The 14,754-nt window shown below is 40.1% G+C and overlaps 1 protein-coding gene across 1 annotated transcript; it reads left to right on the forward strand.

The window, feature by feature from the left end:
- The first annotated feature begins 1,007 nt into the window (after window positions 1–1,007).
- On the forward strand, window positions 1,008–11,234 carry LOC124027447 (early nodulin-like protein 2). The gene is made up of 6 exons (XM_046339871.1): window positions 1,008–1,147; window positions 5,202–5,384; window positions 5,584–5,694; window positions 10,819–10,854; window positions 10,970–11,068; window positions 11,198–11,234. The coding sequence occupies exons 2-6, from the start codon at window positions 5,230–5,232 to the stop codon at window positions 11,232–11,234; spliced, it is 438 nt and encodes a 145-aa protein (XP_046195827.1). The 5' UTR covers window positions 1,008–1,147; window positions 5,202–5,229.
- The last annotated feature ends 3,520 nt before the right edge of the window (window positions 11,235–14,754 follow it).

The raw sequence follows: 14,754 nt of genomic DNA on the forward strand, positions 1-14,754 counted from the left end.
GCGGTGTGCAAACCAACGTCAAGAAGCATTTACAGCGCCGTTGCGGGCTGGAGTGTCATAGACACAGTGCAAGTGCTCATCAACAACACTTGCATGCATAATCAGGGTGGATACGTCATCTTGTTTCCTTGAAATCTATACGGTCAGTAGCGACAGATAATGTAATAACTGACAATAATGGAATATCTGGTAATAATGTAATAACTTTTACGTTTAACATTTTATAAATGCTGATAATGTAATAAATTGCCAATAATGTGTAATAAATATGCTGAACGCATAATGTAATAACATTTTTGAGCATAATGTAATAGTTACTACAGTTAGTTATTACATTATGTGCTGATTATGACAAAGTGTGTAACTTTTTTTTCATGAATAGTGTAATGACTTCAATCAAAGATGACGTCACTCTCTTTGTTTAATGCATATTAAGTGTCACACACAGGTTGCCTCAGGTCAGTCGCAATGCCATAATACACAGGATTCAAAACAGCAACATGTAGCCATTGCTACATCCCTTAATTAATGGCAGCCACACATCCATGATCACCACTGTTGTTGCGCTGTAGAGCAGCTCGTTGAGTTTAGTCCTCATCAGTTCTTTATGATCATCCTCCAGTGGTTTTCTAGTCTCACTGATAAGTCAACTCAGGTAACTCACCTTTCAGGTTTAAATGTGTGTACTGTTCTGGCTCAGAGCATGACACACCTCCCTCCCTGACCCCTATCCTTACCCTTCAGGACAGAAAGGGGAGCGACAGACAGAGAGAGACAGAGAGAGAGAGACAGAGACAGAGAGAGAGAGAAAGAGAGAGAGACAGAGACAGTTACAGAAAGATAGAGAGACAGAGTGAGTTACAGAAAGATAGAGAGAGAGAGACAGAGAGAGAGACAGAGAGAGAGAAAGAAAGAGAGAGAGAGAGAGAGAGAGAAAGAAAGAGAGAGAGAGAGAGAGAAGAAAGAGAGAGAAAGAAAGAGACAGAGAGAGAAAGAGAGAGAGAGAAAGAGAGAGAGAGAGAAAGAGAAATAGAGAAAGTGACAGAGAGAGTTACAGAAAGATAGAGAGAGAGAGAGAGAGAGAGAGAGAGAAAATCCTCTAATCCACGACCATCAGCCACTATTGTGAACACTGGTCTTCTTCACGGTGAGTTAAACAGATACATCTATCATTTTCTATAAAGAGGGTACATCTTTGGTAGTGGTCTCTTTGGTAGTAGTCTCTTTGGTAGTAGTCTCTTTGGTAGTGGTCTCTTTGGTAGTGGTCTCTTTAGTAGTAGTCTCTTTGGTAGTGGTCTCTTTGGTAGTGGTCTCTTTGGTAGTGGTCTCTTTGCTGTAGTTTCTCAGTTTGAAATTATGGTCATGATATTGACTGAGAGTCATCTTTGGTAGTGGGACTTCTTTGTAGTGTTTCTCTGAGATGTTTAACGTTGTTTGTTCAGGAAAGGTTATGGCATGGTCAGTGGTCTCTTAGTAGTTCTCTTTGGTAGCCACAACACTCTTTGCCATAGTGGTCTCTTATGGTAGTAGCTCTTTGGTAGTAACACTATTTGCCATAGCAACACTATTTGCCATAGCAAGTCTCTTTGCCATAGCAACACTTTTATGCCATAGCAACACTATTATACCATAGCAACACTATTAAGTAGTGGAACACTATTATGCCATAGCAACACTCTTTGGTAGCAACACTTTAAGCCCTAATAACACCCTTTTAGCCCTAGGAACACTTTAAGCCACAACACTATTATGGTAGTGGTCTCTTTTATGCCATAACAACACTATTAAGCCATAACAACACTATTAACCCATGACACTATTGAGTTTCAACACTATTAAGCCATGATCCTATTAACCCATGACATTGATTAAGCCATGACAACACTATTAAGCCCTGACAACAGTTTAAGCCCTGGATTTAACAACACTATTAAGCCCTGTAAGCCATGTTTTTCTGTAAGATGTTTAACTTTGTTTGTTAAGCCATAGAACACTATTAAGCCATGGCATTAAGCCCTGACAAGTGTTAAGCCCTGTTATCACAGTTCTCACAACAACACTATTAAGCAATCACAACACTATTATGCCATAGCAACACTATTAAGCCATAACAACACTATTAAGCCATAGCAACACTATTAAGCCATAACAACACTATTATGCCATAGCAACACTATTAAGCCATAGCAACACTATTAAGCCATAACAACACTATTAAGCCATGACAACACTATTAAGCCCTGACAACACTATTAAGCCCTGACAACACTATTAAGCCATAGCAACACTATTAAGCCCTAACAACACTATTAAGCCATACCAACACTATTAAACCACAACAACACTATTAAGCCACAAGAACACTATTAAGCCATAACAACACTATTAAGCCATAGCAACACTATTAAGCCATGACACTATTAAGCCATACAACACTATTAAGCCATAGCAACACTATTAAGCCATGCAACACTATTAAGCCCTGACAACACTATTAAGCCATAACAACACTATTAAGCCATAACAACACTATTAAGCCATAACAACACTATTAAGCCACAGCAACACTATTAAGCCATAACAACACTAAATTAATCAAATTTTACTTGTCACAACACATGGTTAGCAGATGTTAAGCCAGTGTAGCAAACACTAGTTTAATGCCCTGATAACAACACTATTCTAACTAAAGCCAAAACAACACTAGTGTAAGGGATAGGCAATGTACATAAGGATAAGAATGAGTGATGGTACAGAGCAGCATACAGTAGATGGTATCGAGTACAGTATATACATATGAGATGAGTGTGTAGACAAAGTAAACAAAGTAAACAAAGTGGCATAGTTAAAGTGACTAGTGATACATGTGTTACATAAGGATGCAGTCGATGTTGTAGAGTACAGTATATACATATGCATATGAGATGAATAATGTAGGGTAAGTAACATTATTAACACTATTAAGCCATAGCAACACTATTAAGCCATAACAACACTATTAAGCCATAACAACACTATTAAGCCATAGCAACACTATTAAGCCATAACAACACTATTAACCCATGACACTATTAAGCCATAACAACACTATGAAGCCATAGCAACACTATTAAGCCATAACAACACTATTAAGCCATAACAACACTATTAAGCCATAGCAACACTATTAACCCCTGACAACACTATTAACCCCTGACAACACTATTAACCCCTGACAACACTATTAAGCCATGACAACACTATTAACCCCTGACAACACTATTAAGCCATGACAACACTATTAAGCCCTGACAACACTATTAAGCCCTGACAACACTATTAAGCCATAACAACACTATTAAGCCCTGACAACACTAAGCCATGACAACACTATTAAGCCACAACAACACTAGTAAGCCACAACAACACTATTAAGCCCTGACAACACTATTAAGCCATAGCAACACTATTAAGCCATAGCAACACTATTAAGCCCTGACAACACTATTAAGCCCTGACAACACTAGTAAGCCACAACAACACTATTAAGCCATAACAACACTATTATGCCATAGCAACACTATTAAGCCACAACAACACTATTAAGCCATAGCAACACTATTAAGCCATAACAACACTATTATGCCATAGCAACACTATTAAGCCATAGCAACACTATTAAGCCATAACAACACTATTAAGCCATAACAACACTATTAAGCCCTGACAACACTATTAAGCCCTGACAACACTATTAAGCCATAGCAACACTATTAAGCCCTAACAACACTATTAAGCCATACCAACACTATTAAACCACAACAACACTATTAAGCCACAAGAACACTATTAAGCCATAACAACACTATTAAGCCATAGCAACACTATTAAGCCATGACACTATTAAGCCATAGCAACACTATTAAGCCATAGCAACACTATTAAGCCATGACACTATTAAGCCATGACAACACTATTAAGCCATAACAACACTATTAAGCCATAACAACACTATTAAGCCACAACAACACTATTAAGCCACAGCAACACTATTAAGCCATAACAACACTAAATCAAATCAAATTTTACTTGTCACATACACATGGTTAGCAGATGTTAATGCGAGTGTAGCGAAATGCTTGTGCTTCTACACAATGCAGTGATAACCAACAAGTAATCTAACTAACAATTCCAAAACTACTGTCTTATACACAGTGTAAGGGGATAAGGAACATGTACAGGATATTGAATGAGTGATGGTACAGAGCACATACATTAGATGGCCAGTACAGTATATACATATGAGATGAGTGTGTAGACAAAGTAAACAAAGTAAACAAAGTGGCATAGTTAAAGTGACTAGTGATACATGTGTTACATAAGGATGCAGTCGATGTTGTAGAGTACAGTATATACATATGCATATGAGATGAATAATGTAGGGTAAGTAACATTATTAACACTATTAAGCCATAGCAACACTATTAAGCCATAACAACACTATTAAGCCATAACAACACTATTAAGCCATAGCAACACTATTAAGCCATAACAACACTATTAACCCATGACACTATTAAGCCATAACAACACTATTAAGCCATAGCAACACTATTAAGCCATAACAACACTATTAAGCCATAACAACACTATTAAGCCATAGCAACACTATTAACCCCTGACAACACTATTAACCCCTGACAACACTATTAACCCCTGACAACACTATTAACCCCTGACAACACTATTAACCCCTGACAACACTATTAACCCCTGACAACACTATTAAGCCCTGACAACACTATTAAGCCCTAACAACACTATTAAGCCCTGACAACACTATTAAGCCATAACAACACTATTAAGCCATAGCAACACTATTAAGCCATAGCAACACTATTAAGCCATAGCAACACTATTAAGCCATAGCAACACTATTAAGCCACAGTGAAACAAATTCTGCTGTTCTCAACCATTTAAGTTTGTGATTGTTCAATCATAACTTAGGCTCTGTGTGTTGAACATTATTGCATAATCAAACATACCATCTAGCACACCATTCTTAACCACATCAGGAAGCGTTCATCATAAAACAGATACCTCCACATGCAGGTATGTCCTCAGGACAGGTCATTGGAATGTTGAAACGTAGCAGGTGACCCAGGTTGTGAGTGTTCATCACACCGATATCTCTGTTACATTTCATGTTTCTTCTAGCACAGACTGGAACATCCTCGCCTGCTTTCTGCGATGTCTGTTTTCAGTCAGAAGTCGAAGCCTGTCAGAAGGAGTCAGGAGATGAGTGCCAGTCAGAACAACGTTGACAGCAGCAGGAAGAAGACCAGTCTGCTGAAAGACAACAGCTGGATCAGAAGCAGCATGGAGGAGGAGGAGGAGCAAGTGGAGTAAGTGGGACACACACACACACACACACACACTCACTGTGTGGAGAGGTTCTGAGCTGTCTCAAATCTACTGACACTGTCACCATGGTTAGAAGTTTACCAATGTCAAACATCTAAATGATTTGACAATGTCAAATTTGGTAAAATTCTCTCTCTCTCTAACATCCATCTCCCTCTGTCTGTTTAATGCTAACCACAGCCTGCAGTCGGAGGTGGGCCAGCCCATCCCTGCCAGACCGTCCCTGCCAGCCCATCCCTGCCAGCCCGTCCCTGCCAGCCCCAGCACCCCAGTCAACCATCTGACCAAGAGGTACATTTGCATTGTGTTTATCTTAGCAGCGTTCCTGCCTAGAAGGCCAGCATCTCAGGGTGGCCTCTTCATTGTTGACGTTGAGACTGGTGTTTTGCAGGTACTATTTAATGAAGCTGCCAATTGAGGACTTGTGAGGTGTCCGTTCGTCAAACTTGACCCTCTAATGTACTTGTCCTCTTGCTCAGTTGGGAGTGGGAGGCCCCAGTGCACAACGCCAGTTTGCGTCTTTCTTTGAAGGGAGTAGTACACAGCATTGTACGCGATCTTCAGTTCCTTAGCAATTTCTCGCATTGAATAGCCTTCATTTCTCAGAAGAAAGTTCTTTGTTTCTAGCCATTTTGAGCCTGTAATCGAACCCACAAATGCTGACGCTCCAGATACTCAACTAATTTCAAGAAGGTCAGTTTTATTGCATCTTTAATCAGGACAACAGTTTTCAGCTGTGCTAACATAATTGCAAAAGGGTTTTCTAATGATCAATTAGCCTTTTAAAATTATAAACTTGGATGAGCTAACACAACGTGACGTTGGAACACAGGAGTTGTCACGGCTTCCGCTGGCGTCGGATCCTCTCCGATGTACGGGCGGCGCTCGGCGTCGGGTCCTCTCCTATGTACGGGCGGCGCTCGGCGTCGGGTCCTCTCCTATGTACGGGCGGCGCTCTGCGTCGGGTCCTCTCCTATGTACGGGCGGCGCTCGGCGTCGGGTCCTCTCCTATGTACAGGCGGCGCTCTGCGTCGGGTCCTCTCCTATGTACGGGCGGCGCTCGGCGTCGGGTAGTCACAGTGTTTTCTCTAACTAGATATCTACTATCTGGTAGTCACAGTGTTTTCTCTAACTAGATATCTACTATCTGGTAGTCACAGTGTTTAACTAGATATCTACTATCTGGTAGTCACAGTGTTTAACTAGATATCTACTATCTGGTAGTCACAGTGTTTTCTCTAACTAGATATCTACTATCTGGTAGTCACAGTGTTTTCTCTAACTAGATATCTACTATCTGGTAGTCACAGTGTTTAACTAGATATCTACTATCTGGTAGTCACAGTGTTTAACTAGATATCTACTATCTGGTAGTCACAGTGTTTAACTAGATATCTACTATCTGGTAGTCACAGTGTTTAACTAGATATCTACTATCTGCTAGTCACAGTGTTTTCTCTAACTAGATATCTACTATCTGGTAGTCACAGTGTTTTCTCTAACTAGATATCTACTATCTGGTAGTCACAGTGTTTTTCTAACTAGATATCTACTATCTGGTAGTCACAGTGTTTAACTAGATATCTACTATCTGGTAGTCAGTGTTTAACTAGATATCTACTATCTGGTAGTCACAGTGTTTAACTAGATATCTACTATCTGGTAGTCACAGTGTTTTCTCTAACTAGATATCTACTATCTGGTAGTCACAGTGTTTAACTAGATATCTACTATCTGGTAGTCACAGTGTTTTCTCTAACTAGATATCTACTATCTGGTAGTCACAGTGTTTTCTCTAACTAGATATCTACTATCTGGTAGTCACAGTGTTTTCTCTAACTAGATATCTACTATCTGGTAGTCACAGTGTTTTCTCTAACTAGATATCTACTATCTGGTAGTCACAGTGTTTAACTAGATATCTACTATCTGGTAGTCACAGTGTAGATATCTACTATCTGGTAGTCACAGTGTTTAACTAGATATCTACTATCTGGTAGTCACAGTGTTTAACTAGATATCTACTATCTGGTAGTCACAGTGTTTAACTAGATATCTACTATCTGGTAGTCACAGTGTTTAACTAGATATCTACTATCTGGTAGTCACAGTGTTTAACTAGATATCTACTATCTGGTAGTCACAGTGTTTAACTAGATATCTACTATCTGGTAGTCACAGTGTTTAACTAGATATCTACTATCTGGTAGTCACAGTGTTTTCTCTAACTAGATATCTACTATCTGGTAGTCACAGTGTTTAACTAGATATCTACTATCTGGTAGTCACAGTGTTTAACTAGATATCTACTATCTGGTAGTCACAGTGTTTAACTAGATATCTACTATCTGGTAGTCACAGTGTTTAACTAGATATCTACTATCTGGTAGTCACAGTGTTTTCTTTAACTAGATATCTACTATCTGGTAGTCACAGTGTTTTCTTTAACTAGATATCTACTATCTGGTAGTCACAGTGTTTAACTAGATATCTACTATCTGGTAGTCACAGTGTTTAACTAGATATCTACTATCTGGTAGTCACAGTGTTTAACTAGATATCTACTATCTGGTAGTCACAGTGTTTAACTAGATATCTACTATCTGGTAGTCACAGTGTTTAACTAGATATCTACTATCTGGTAGTCACAGTGTTTAACTAGATATCTACTATCTGGTAGTCAGTGTTTAACTAGATATCTACTATCTGGTAGTCACAGTGTTTAACTAGATATCTACTATCTGGTAGTCACAGTGTTTAACTAGATATCTACTATCTGGTAGTCACAGTGTTTAACTAGATATCTACTATCTGGTAGTCACAGTGTTTAACTAGATATCTACTATCTGGTAGTCACAGTGTTTTCTTTAACTAGATATCTACTATCTGGTAGTCACAGTGTTTTCTCTAACTAGATATCTACTATCTGGTAGTCACAGTGTTTAACTAGATATCTACTATCTGGTAGTCACAGTGTTTAACTAGATATCTACTATCTGGTAGTCACAGTGTTTAACTAGATATCTACTATCTGGTAGTCACAGTGTTTAACTAGATATATACTATCTGGTAGTCACAGTGTTTAACTAGATATCTACTATCTGGTAGTCACAGTGTTTTCTTTAAATAGATATCTACTATCTGGTAGTCACAGTGTTTAACTAGATATCTACTATCTGGTAGTCACAGTGTTTAACTAGATATCTACTATCTGGTAGTCAGTGTTTTCTTTAACTAGATATCTACTATCTGGTAGTCACAGTGTTTAACTAGATATCTACTATCTGGTAGTCACAGTGTTTAACTAGATATCTACTATCTGGTAGTCACAGTGTTTAACTAGATATCTACTATCTGCTAGTCACAGTGTTTAACTAGATATATACTATCTGGTAGTCACAGTGTTTAACTAGATATCTACTATCTGGTAGTCACAGTGTTTTCTTTAAATAGATATCTACTATCTGGTAGTCACAGTGTTTAACTAGATATCTACTATCTGGTAGTCACAGTGTTTTCTTTAACTAGATATATACTATCTGGTAGTCACAGTGTTTAACTAGATATCTACTATCTGGTAGTCACAGTGTTTTCTTTAAATAGATATCTACTATCTGGTAGTCACAGTGTTTAACTAGATATCTACTATCTGGTAGTCACAGTGTTTAACTAGATATATACTATCTGGTAGTCACAGTGTTTAACTAGATATCTACTATCTGGTAGTCACAGTGTTTAACTAGATATCTACTATCTGGTAGTCACAGTGTTTTCTCTAACTAGATATCTACTATCTGGTAGTCACAGTGTTTAACTAGATATCTACTATCTGGTAGTCACAGTGTTTAACTAGATATCTACTATCTGGTAGTCACAGTGTTAACTAGATATCTACTATCTGGTAGTCACAGTGTTTAACTAGATATCTACTATCTGGTAGTCACAGTGTTTTCTCTAACTAGATATCTACTATCTGGTAGTCACAGTGTTTAACTAGATATCTACTATCTGGTAGTCAGTGTTTTCTTTAACTAGATATCTACTATCTGGTAGTCACAGTGTTTAACTAGATATCTACTATCTGGTAGTCACAGTGTTTAACTAGATATCTACTATCTGGTAGTCACAGTGTTTAACTAGATATCTACTATCTGGTAGTCACAGTGTTTACTAGATATCTACTATCTGGTAGTCACAGTGTTTTCTCTAACTAGATATCTACTATCTGGTAGTCACAGTGTTTAACTAGATATCTACTATCTGGTAGTCACAGTGTTTAACTAGATATCTACTATCTGGTAGTCACAGTGTTTAACTAGATATCTACTATCTGGTAGTCACAGTGTTTAACTAGATATCTACTATCTGGTAGTCACAGTGTTTAACTAGATATCTACTATCTGGTAGTCACAGTGTTTTCTTTAACTAGATATCTACTATCTGGTAGTCACAGTGTTTTCTTTAACTAGATATCTACTATCTGGTAGTCACAGTGTTTAACTAGATATCTACTATCTGGTAGTCACAGTGTTTAACTAGATATCTACTATCTGGTAGTCACAGTGTTTTCTTTAACTAGATATCTACTATCTGGTAGTCACAGTGTTTAACTAGATATCTACTATCTGGTAGTCACAGTGTTAACTAGATATCTACTATCTGGTAGTCACAGTGTTTAACTAGATATCTACTATCTGGTAGTCACAGTGTTTAACTAGATATCTACTATCTGGTAGTCACAGTGTTTAACTAGATATCTACTATCTGGTAGTCACAGTGTTTAACTAGATATCTACTATCTGGTAGTCACAGTGTTTAACTAGATATCTACTATCTGGTAGTCACAGTGTTTTCTTTAACTAGATATCTACTATCTGGTAGTCACAGTGTTTAACTAGATATCTACTATCTGGTAGTCACAGTGTTTAACTAGCTATCTACTATCTGGTAGTCACAGTGTTTAACTAGATATCTACTATCTGGTAGTCACAGTGTTTTCTTTAACTAGATATCTACTATCTGGTAGTCACAGTGTTTAACTAGATATCTACTATCTGGTAGTCACAGTGTTTTCTCTAACTAGATATCTACTATCTGGTAGTCACAGTGTTTAACTAGATATCTACTATCTGGTAGTCACAGTGTTTAACTAGATATCTACTATCTGGTAGTCACAGTGTTTAACTAGATATCTACTATCTGGTAGTCACAGTGTTTTTTAACTAGATATCTACTATCTGGTAGTCACAGTGTTTAACTAGATATCTACTATCTGGTAGTCACAGTGTTTAACTAGATATCTACTATCTGGTAGTCACAGTGTTTAACTAGATATCTACTATCTGCTAGTCAATGTTTTCCTTAAACTGATTTTTGTGTTTGTATGTGTTTTTCGTTTGTTTCGTTTTACCTCAGCCCTCCACTTCCTCCGAAGACCAAGACTGTTTTAAGGTAAAAAGGTCAAAATTCGAACTCAGGGGACTAAAATTGTACCAAACTCAGAAAAAAAAGTGTCAGACCCTCCTAATAGTGTACTCAACCGTGACGGTCTTCGCTCTCCTCCCAGCACCACCTCAAAGAGCATGAACGATCCCAAGACAGCCATGAGTCCTGGGAGCACCTCTCCAAAGTCCCTAAACTCCCCAAAGTCCCTAAACTCCCCCACGTAAGTCAGACACATAGAACAAGTGACTTTACATGAGTTTAAAGTTTGATTGTGTTTGTGAGCTTTTATTTAATGCTGTATTACAGTAACTGACCAAAACTCTTGTTTTATTTCCGTGTGGTTTTGTAGAATCTCATCGCTGAAGAGCCCATCCATCCATCGCTGAAGAGCCCATCCATGTCCCTCTTTACTGCAAAGGTCTTTTCCTCCCCCAAAAAACTATTCTACTCCCCACTAAGCCCTCCAGAGGTACTCCCCTACGCCATTACCCACATCACTGATGAAGAGCCCCCGGCAGTCCCAACAACTCCACCACCTCCAACAACTCTACCACCACCACTTCCTCCTCCAACAACAACTCTACCACCACCACCACCTCCTCCAACAACAACTCTACCACCACCACCTTCTCCAACAACTCTACCACCACCACCTTCTCCAACAACTCTACCACCACCACCACCACCTCCAACAACTACCACCACCACCACCTCCAACAACTCCACCACCTTCTCCAACAACTCTACCACCACCACCTTCTCCAACAACTCTACCACCACCACCTTCTCCAACAACTCTACCACCACCACCTTCTCCAACAACTCTACCACCACCACCTTCTCCAACAACTCTACCACCACCACCACCTCCAACAACTCTACCACTACCACCACCTCCAACAACTCCACCACCTCCAACAACTCCACCACCACCTCCAACAACTCCACCACCACCTCCAACAACTCCACCACCACCTCCAATGTCCCAAGTTGTAATCAGTGAGATCAGGTACTTCTGACATAATGAACATTGATGATTGGCAGTATGCATTCAAAGTCATGACAACAATGAACAGTTATTTTATTGTGTTACTGTTTCCTTTGTTATGTTCTTACTTTTTAACTCTGCACTGTGATTATTATTTGACCCTGCTGGTCATCTATGAACGTTTGAACATCTTGAAGAACGATCTGGACTTAATGGCCATGTACTCTCATCTCCACCCAGCACAGCTGGAATTTTCTAAATGTATGATATGTTACGAATTTCAATTTGTTGTGGCTAACGTTGGCTAGGTGGCTAACATTGGCTAGGTGGCTAACGTTGGCTAGGTGGCTAACATTGGCTAGGTGGCTAAAGCTAATGTTAGCTAGGTGGATAACATTAGCTAGGCTAGGGGTTAGAGTTAAGATTAGGAGTTAAATTAAAAGGTAGTTGCAATGTTGCTAATTGGCTAAAATGCTAAAGTTGTCCATGATGAGATTCGAACACGCAACATTTGGGGTTTTGCCTTAATAACCTTCTGTCTTATGTTTTTTATTTTATTTATTTAACTAGGCAAGTCAGTTAAGAACAAATTCTTATTTTCAATGATGGCCTAGGAACAGTGGGTTAACTGCCTGTTCAGGGGCAGAACGACAGATTTGTACCTTGTCAGCTCAGGGATTTGAACTTCCGGTTACTAGTCCAACGCTCTAACCACTAGGCTACCCTGCCGTAACCATACCCAAGGTAACATATCATACGGATTAGAGCCCTGGAATTATTTTTACTATGTTACGTCTAGTCTATGAGACCAGGCTGTCACAAGGGGGAAGATTTGTTTTTGGAATTCTCTAAATATTTCCAAAACGATTCATTTCCATGTTGGCTCTATGCCAGGAAATGTTGTTCTCCGGATTTCAAACTGAATATATAATGAATTCTAAAATAATAATGAATATATAATGAAATCTAAAATAATAATGAATATATAATGAATTCTAAAATACTAATGAATATATAATGAATTCTAAAATAATAATGAATATTTGATGAATTCTAAAATAATAATGAAGATTAACTAAAAAAGTGTTTAATGTATCTTCTTGCCCTTTATGACTTTAAATAACTTTTATCTCCAAACTGTGATTCCGATAAAATGTGTCCGGAGATTTGGTCAACTGTCAGAGATGTCTAAAATCCTAAATGAATCAGGACTGAGCAGGGTCAGCGACACCATAACGACTCTTCTTCATTCTCTCCTCTCTCAGTTTAGAGACCAGACTCCCTGACCCGCCCTCTCTGACTCCAACCCAGACTCCAACTCAGGTCAGTCCTCTCCAACCCAGACTCTCCATACCGAACAGGTCAGTCCTGACTCCAACCCGGACTCTCCTCTCCATACCTAACAGGTCAGTCCTGACTCCAAACCAGACTCTAGTCCATACCGAACAGGTCAGTCCTGACTCCAACCCAGACTCTCCTCTAGTCCATACCTAACAGGTCAGTCCTGACTCCAACCCAGACTCTCCATACCTAACAGGTCAGTCCTGACTCCAACCCAGACTCTCCATACCTAACAGGTCAGTCCTGACTCCAACCCAGACTCTCCTCTAGTCCATACCTAACAGGTCAGTCCTGACTCCAACCCAGACTCTCCTCTAGTCCATACCTAACAGGTCAGTCCTGACTCCAAACCAGACTCTCCTCTAGTCCATACCTAACAGGTCAGTCCTGACTCCAACCCAGACTCTCCTCTAGTCCATACCTAACAGGTCAGTCCTGACTCCAACCCAGACTCTCTCTCTAGTCCATACCTAACAGGTCAGTCCTGACTCCAACCCAGACTCTCCTCTCCATACCTAACAGGTCAGTCCTGACTCCAACCCAGACTCTCCTCTCTAGTCCATACCTAACAGGTCAGTCCTGACTCCAACCCAGACTCTCTCTAGTCCATACCTAACAGGTCAGTCCTGACTCCAACCCAGACTCTCCTCTCCATACCTAACAGGTCAGTCCTGACTCCAACCCAGACTCTCCTCTCTAGTCCATACCTAACAGGTCAGTCCTGACTCCAACCCAGACTCTCCTCTAGTCCATACCTAACAGGTCAGTCCTGACTCCAACCCAGACTCTCCTCTCTAGTCCATACCTAACAGGTCAGTCCTGACTCCAACCCAGACTCTCCTCTCCATACCTAACAGGTCAGTCCTGACTCCAACCCAGACTCTCCATGAACAGGTCAGTCCTGACTCCAACCCAGACTCTCCTCTCTAGTCCATACCTAACAGGTCAGTCCTGACTCCAAACCAGACTCTCCTCTCTAGTCCATACCTAACAGGTCAGTCCTGACTCCAAACCAGACTCTCCTCTAGTCCATACCTAACAGGTCAGTCCTGTCTCCAAACCAGACTCTCCTCTAGTCCATACATAACAGGTCAGTCCTGACTCCAACCCAGACTCTCCTCTAGTCCATACCTAACAGGTCAGTCCTGACTCCAACCCAGACTCTCCTCTCCATACCTAACAGGTCAGTCCTGACTCCAACCCAGACTCTCCTCTCTAGTCCATACCTAACAGGTCAGTCCTGACTCCAACCCAGACTCTCCTCTAGTCCATACCTAACAGGTCAGTCCTGACTCCAACCCAGACTCTCCTCTCTAGTCCATACCTAACAGGTCAGTCCTGACTCCAACCCAGACTCTCCTCTCCATACCTAACAGGTCAGTCCTGACTCCAACCCAGACTCTCCTCTCTAGTCCATACCTAACAGGTCAGTCCTGACTCCAACCCAGACTCTCCTCTCTAGTCCATACCTAACAGGTCAGTCCTGACTCCAACCCAGACAGACTCTCCTCTAGTCCATACCTAACAGGTCAGTCCTGACTCCAACCCAGACTCTCCTCTCCATACCTAACAGGTCA

The sequence above is a fragment of the Oncorhynchus gorbuscha genome, unplaced genomic scaffold, assembly GCF_021184085.1.
Source record: "Oncorhynchus gorbuscha isolate QuinsamMale2020 ecotype Even-year unplaced genomic scaffold, OgorEven_v1.0 Un_scaffold_3238, whole genome shotgun sequence".
Lineage (NCBI taxonomy): Eukaryota > Metazoa > Chordata > Actinopteri > Salmoniformes > Salmonidae > Oncorhynchus > Oncorhynchus gorbuscha.

Excerpts from the sequence above, each read along its gene's own strand:
- LOC124027447 (XM_046339871.1), top strand. The coding sequence starts at position 5,230 with ATGTCTGTTTTCAGTCAGAAGTCGAAGCCTGTCAGAAGGAGTCAGGAG. Across the intron at positions 10,855-10,969 it reads AAGACCAAGACTGTTTTAAG|CACCACCTCAAAGAGCATGA; the intron begins GTAAAAAGGTCA and ends CTCTCCTCCCAG. Across the intron at positions 11,069-11,197 it reads AAGTCCCTAAACTCCCCCAC|AATCTCATCGCTGAAGAGCC; the intron begins GTAAGTCAGACA and ends GTGGTTTTGTAG.